Below are 6575 nucleotides of genomic sequence, written 5' to 3' on the forward strand. Positions count from 1 at the left end.
CGCGGGGCCGGGCGGGCCTTCAGCCGGGCCCTCCTGACGGCTCACCCATCACCCGGCCAAAGCCACTGCAATCACAAGCTGGCTGAGAGCCAAGTACTGTCGGCGCGCTCGGCCCGGCCCTGCCCCTCCCAGCGGCCCCAGCGCGGCCGAGGAGGGAAGGACCGTTCCATAATACGAATACCCAAACCTCCGGGTACATAAGATGGCATTTTTGTTGTGTTGAATAAGAGATAAACTCTAAGAGAAGCCGGTGGTGTACGTCGTTTACAAATCCACCCCACCTCGTCAACAGCAACGCATCCCTCGACCCATAGGGCAGCCATGGACAGCCGAGCCGTGACGCCACTCGTGTTAAGGGGCCTTTTTTTTTTGGCAGGGCTGGGATCGAGAGCAAGCTTTGCTCGTGGGGCGTGGCCTTTCTCTATCCACAGGAGACGCGTAAACAACTGCTGGGACTATCCACACGCGGTCCGGCCGAGGCCCGGCCCGGGGGCCGCCCCCGCGCAGCTTGCATGACCCCGCCCGCCGCCGCCCGCATGCCGCTCGCTCACAGCTGATCGCGCCTGTGTCACTCGCGCCGCCCCTGTTTGTCAACAACACACCGGGCCGGGCTAGCGAGCGTGAGTGAGGGGAAATGGAGGTGCAGTTGGCTACTTTCTCGTGCGTTTTGCGCGAAAGTTGGCCATTTTGTTGCAGCTAACAGCAAAGCCGCGGCAGAAGTGCGCCCGCTGATTACCCGCCAGCACGACACCACCGGCACCGGCGCGGCGGTATGAACATGGAGCGATGACGGCGTGACGAAAAGGTGGTCGTGGTGGTGGTGGAGGAGGAAGAGGAGGGTCGAATTGTTTTATTTCGCGGCCACCACATACTAGACGAGCGTCGTCGCCATGCTCATCCGCGTGAGAACGTCGACCCCGTGGCCAAGCGGAGCCGGCTTCAGGTAGCGATAACGATAGCGATAATGTGACAGACAGCCTCTTTTATCTGGGGTCTTCTTGACCCCCGCCCCCCCCCTCCTTCCCTCACGAGTGAGTGGGGGGGCTGCGGGACTTAGCGTCTGCGCGCTCCGTCCTCCGCGGCCGAGCCCGGGCCCCAGGCCCCACCAAGTAGGCCACCCTTCCTTCAGACCACCGCGTCGAAGGACGGCCGGCCCGAGACCACCGCGACGTCGGGGCGGCGACGAACGGAAGGAAGCGCTGTGCGCCGTCTAGTTGTCGGTCGCTTCCGCGGAACAAGAGCAGAACGCCTTATGTAAGCCGCGCGGCGCGGCGCTGGGCGTCCGTCCTGCTGGACACGCGCGGGGGCGGCGCGCTGGCTGGACACACTCCAATCTGCGTGACCGCTCCGCGGCCCCGCGCCGCACGGATATGGCACCGCCGCCGCGGCCACGCGAGCCATCCTCCCGGGGGGCGGCGACTCTCGCTTTCGACAGCAGCGTGCTGTGTGGCTCGGCCGCGACCGCGCACTCGGTGACGGTGCTCCGGAGCGACAGCAGCGACTAAAACTTTAAGCACGTGCGCTGTGTTGGCATTCCCTCTGCGGAAGCAAGGTGCCTCTGCTGAAGCTAGAGCTGCGCTACTAAGACGTCCACGTCTTGTGCTGCGGCTCGACCACGCGACCACCTCTTTTTGTCTTTATTCTCAACCCCTGAAAAGTACCTGAAATTTGTTGGACCTTTCTGAGCACAATTTAAGGTAGAGGTGATAATGTGAAGGAGTCGACATGTCCAGTCCAGGCGGCTCACCTCACGCGTTGTACCTTTATGGGACCGGTGAAAGAAAACGGGAATCGCCTTTGTCCTGTTGGGTTTGCAACTGGGTGCCTGACCGGCCTGTCCCTGTTGTTGCAGATGGTGCGCGTGGGCGCGGCGCTGCCGCTCTACGTGATGCTGGGGCTCACCGCGGCCCTCTTCGGCGTGCAGCTCGCCCTCAGCCACGTGACGCACGCGCTCACGCTGCTCGTCGACTCGTACCACATGCTGTGCAACCTCATCGCGCTCACGGGCTGCATCATCACCATCAAGGTACGTAAGCTCGGCCAGCAGCGGCGCCCAACGCGCCGGCCGGCCAGAGGGGTGTGACACACACACACACACACATGCACACACACGCACACACACACACACACACGCACACACGTACACTGCGACTGCGGCGCGGACGCCCCGGTCCGGGACATGTTCCGGACCCTGGCCAGGGCATACCTAACGGTTCGGCGGTCTGGTCCGCGCTGCCCCCTGATCTGTCCGTCGCGGTCCCGGCATCGGGCCCCCTGCTGTCCCCCGCCGCGCCCCGCTGCTGCACCCCGCTGCGACAGCTCGCTCACCAGTGTCCGCCTGCCCTTTGGTGTTTCAGAAAGGAATGGGCGGCGGGTCCCCGCCTATCCGGAGCAGCCGAGGGCAGCAGGCCTCTAACGCCGAGGACAACTCCAACGAGGTAAGTTAATGGTGGCAGAGGCTGGCCCGGTTTAGGGCTGTGCGGTACATAGACGTCGATGCCATATCATCTTGGTATCGGGAGCCTAGTCCACTCGCTCGCGAGGCCGGCGGCCAGCGCCCGGGAGGTAGGCCGCCCAACGGGTGGCCTGCCCGGACGCTGTCCGCCGTGCGCCTCGGCAGCAGGCAGCCCAACTCACCCGCCCCCGCTCTTCCTGCAGCACTCCACCCTGCGCGAGGGCGCCACAACCGGCGCCTCGGCCGCGGACCGGCGCCTGCGCAACACTTTCGGCTGGGCGCGCATCGACGTGCTCGTCTCGCTCATCGACACCGTCTTCCTGGCCTCGCTGTGCTTCTCGCTGCTCGTGGAGGCGGTGCAGACCCTGCTGCACATCGACCACCACGACGAGATGCACGAGCCGCTGTACGTGGCGGGCGCCGGCGTCGCCTCCCTCGCCATCAACGCGCTCTGCTACGTCATGCTGGGCGGTAAGTACTCGGTACCAAAGAGCGAGAAGAAGTCGCCCTTGTAGAACCAACGGTAACGCTCACTCTGTCGCTGCCCGCAGGCTACACTTTCCACCAGGGCAGCTTCTTCCACGTCACGGAGAACGGCGACGTGATGCTGGACCCCGCCGTGACGCAGGACTCGGTGAAGATGGGCGACCGGCGGCTCTCTTCGCAGCGGAAGCTGCCGGCGGCCGGGTACCAGGGCCACCCCGCGCGCCAGCGGCAGGGCTTCCGGGAGATGATGCGGGACACCGTGGGTGAGTATCCGCTTTGGTCTTGCTGGGGCACTTTTAGTCATCCCTCTCGGGATGCTTTGTGCTGCGCTGTGTGAAGCTCGGAGCTGACTTCCTCTGTTATCGTGACCAGGGTGCGTGTTCGTGATCGTGGCCTCCCTGACGGTCTTCTTCACGGACCAGAGCGTTGGGAAGTACGCAGACCCCCTCCTGTCCATCGTGTCCGCCGTGCTGCTGCTGATCCTCAGCTACCCGTACAGTAAGTACAACGATCTGTCATATAGCCACCAGGTTGAGGTGTAGTACTACTTTCCTATTACACCTTTCATCAGGTGGCTGTGATTAGCCTCGCCCACACTCGTTGTTACACTGTGCGGGGAAGGCGGGCTCGCCCATCGTCTCCAGCCGTGTCGCCTTACTCCCTAGGCGAGCAGGCGACCCGCCCGCCCGCGTGCACGCGGTGCAGTCTAACGATGAGTGTGGACGGCCCTTATCAGCCACCTGGTAGACACTGCCATTGACGCTCACACCACCTTCTCCTCCTCTCCTTACAGTGAAAGAGGCGGGGCTGATCCTCCTCCAGACCATCCCGGAGCACATCAACATCGAGGAGCTCCGCTGTGACCTCCGCAACGCGTTCCCGTCGATCGTGGACATCCACGACCTGCACATGTGGCGCCTGAACCAGAGCAAGGTGTTCTGCACGGCGCACATATGCTTCCAGGACGCGCGCGACTACCTGCGCGTCAACCACGACGTGACCCAGTTCTTCCTCACGCGTGGCGTGACTCAGGTGACGGTGCAGCCCGAGTTCAGCAGCGGTGACAAGGTGCAGGGCTGTCAGATGAGTTGCCCCGGGGAGTCGTGCCTGCGCGCCCACTGCTGCGCGCCCACCGTGGTCTCGCCAGCCGCCGGCCGCGCGGCCGCGCGCCCCGAGCCCCAGCACTACCTCCGCATCGGCTCCGACCTGTCCCTTCCCGCGATGCCCGCCGCGGTCCCCGCCGAGGCCGCCGACGAGCCCGCCATCGGCCCCCCTCAGGTTCAAGTCGTCGTGGAGATGAACTGCGCAGACTCTGCTGCAGATCAGCCCGCACCTGTCACGACGGAGACGTGCCTGGCGGAGAAGCCGGACGAGGCCCTGCCCGCAGAGCAGCAGGCAGCCGAGCCCGCCGAGGCCGAAGAGGCCACCAGCAAGTCGGAGGAAGTGTCGGCTATTCTGTCGAACCAGGAGAACGCACCCAGGTTGAGGGCCACATCCAACGGCCAGCCAAAGTGAGGTGGCCTAGACTGCGCGTAGAAGAATAGGTGTGCGTGTGTGTGTGTTTGTGTGATTGCGTGTGTGTTTATTTATAATGTAAGATAAAAAAATCAACTGTGCCAGATTGAGCGTTACTTTATTATAGTTGACTGGTCAAAGACCATTAAGGTAACTTTTTGTTATGGATAACGGATCCGTTTTTTGTTTTAATTGTATAGAAACATGTTTCAATTTTGAGACGAAACTTTGACCATTTTATCATAATATTTTTCCGAAAAAATATATTGTTTATTCATTTTTAGAACAAAAAATACTGCATTGTACTAGAAATGGACCAACTGACTAGACAGGGTGTACTTTGACATATATTAATTTAATGTATTTTGTATTAATATAAGACTGATAGTGAGAGATTTTTTTTATTGCAATTAACGAAATTTGTGTGCGGTAGCAGTAAGACTTTGTTACCTGAATAGGACCTAGAGCAAGAAGTCCCTCCAAAACTACTTTAGATCAGAAAGCATTCAATCATTCCTGCAGACATTTGGGAAAGTTATACTCTATTTTTTAGAACCAAGGTAGTGTGGAACACTAAGAAGTACCTTATTTCTCGAGGCGGGCACCATAAGGGTTACCAACTGAACAAACATGGTGTGTTCTTATCTACTGTCGATGCACTCGTTACAATTCTGCTATGTTTGTGGTGACACTGTTGTCGTTTGGTGACAAAGTTAAGTGTCGCCGTCCCCGGCAGGCCGGCAGGCAGACAGTTAGTCGGAGTCCTTGGACTACTACTTAGACAGGCCCGTGCCCTGTCCAGGCCCCCGTACTGATAGCGATGCACAGCACCGGTCGCGACGGATTAGGGCCCGTTATCTACTGGGCTGACTGTCAAGCAGCGCGACCTGCACCTTACCCATCCTGACTAACTGAACCACCCAGTCGAAGAGTCCTTTCTTTACGCCAAGCGACCAACAGCTCAACTCCCTTCGACAGGGAATTACCGCCTGTTGGCATGGCTCTTAGGCAGACGCCAGACGCCTCCCTCCCTGCCGCCGCTCTTGAGAGTAAAAACGTTTTTCTTTCAGCTGGCTTGTGCAATCCCCTTTCCCCCTATACCTTACCTTAGGACTAACCTCCGCGCAACACCGTCAACCGACCCCCTCCCCCTAATTGTACCGCCAATTCGCGCTTTATTGCTCTAGAAAGCACTGAAAGACGAGGCCGTTTCAGGTTGACAACTCAAACATTGATCGTCCTCCCAACCCCCTCCCCCTCCGGGCTCTCTCGCCGCTGTGCGCTTGACAAAGTCGCCCCCCTGTGCATGTGTGTACGTATGTATCGAGAACAGCGGGCGAGAGTGCGCGTGAGAGCGCGCTAGCGCGCTGTCCGGCCCGGAGCGAGGTGTGTTCCGCCCCGTGATTGTGTATACACTACGGGTACCGTTCACGTGGTTGTAAAAGAAAAGGGACCATCACTTTTTGCCCAGCGTTTGTCTTTCAGCACGCATTCTACTCTTGCTCGAAAGTCTGGCGTTGCTAGGCCCTAGAAACACACAGCCGGCCCTCGCCTCCTCCCCCGGAGCGGAGTGGGGGCAGGGGGGGGGGGTGCATCGCACTGCAGGCTCTACGGATCGTAGCGGATCGCGGTCATCTGATGCCAAGCTGATAACAGTGAGCGAGCCCCCCTCCTCCTTTCCCCTCCTCGTTCACCACACTCGCATGCCGGCTTTCAAAGCCCATACGTGTTCGTTGCCGAAATTTTCATGGCAGCGGTGGGTCGGCCCAGATGACATGTTTTTGTTTCTGCTGGGACTACCGTGGGGCCCGGCCGGCGGATCTGTTCTCATCGCCTGGCCCCGCCCCCTCGCCGCGACAGAATTGGACAGAATAGCCGAATGGGCTTCCGGTCGCGGCCAGCAGTGGCCAGGCCAGGCCCGCCTTTAGGCCCGCCAGTCCAGCGACCGCTACTCGCGAGCCGCGCGGGCCCATAGGCGGCGAGCGAAGCGCGGAGCGGAGCGGCAGACTCAAATCGACAGAGAATGTGACTCAGTGACCCAGCGGCAGACTATGAATACCGAAACACCGGCGCCACGCCGCCACGCGGGAGAGGGCGGGGACGGCGGAGGAGGAGGGGG

General features: G+C 60.5%; 1 protein-coding gene across 3 annotated transcripts in view; it reads left to right on the top strand.

The window, feature by feature from the left end:
* LOC113202951 (zinc transporter 1) overlaps nucleotides 1-4849 on the top strand; it is an 8013-nt gene extending 3164 nt beyond the window's left edge. Inside the window, exons 1-7 of one of the 3 annotated variants that reach the window (XM_052272604.1) lie at nucleotides 798-943; nucleotides 1853-2026; nucleotides 2358-2438; nucleotides 2659-2926; nucleotides 3007-3204; nucleotides 3314-3439; nucleotides 3735-4849. In XM_052272604.1, the coding sequence (XP_052128564.1) occupies nucleotides 1853-2026; nucleotides 2358-2438; nucleotides 2659-2926; nucleotides 3007-3204; nucleotides 3314-3439; nucleotides 3735-4456 (1569 nt within the window). In that variant the 5' untranslated portion in view covers nucleotides 798-943 and the 3' untranslated portion in view covers nucleotides 4457-4849. Of the gene's footprint in view, nucleotides 1-797; nucleotides 944-1106; nucleotides 1255-1852; nucleotides 2027-2357; nucleotides 2439-2658; nucleotides 2927-3006; nucleotides 3205-3313; nucleotides 3440-3734 lie in introns of those variants that run through there. The other 2 variants (XM_052272603.1, XM_026417411.2) reach the window with 2 other exon arrangements.
* The last annotated feature ends 1726 nt before the right edge of the window (nucleotides 4850-6575 follow it).

The sequence above is a fragment of the Frankliniella occidentalis genome, unplaced genomic scaffold (assembly GCF_000697945.3).
Source record: "Frankliniella occidentalis isolate FOCC.00 unplaced genomic scaffold, Focc_3.1 Scaffold213, whole genome shotgun sequence".
Lineage (NCBI taxonomy): Eukaryota > Metazoa > Arthropoda > Insecta > Thysanoptera > Thripidae > Frankliniella > Frankliniella occidentalis.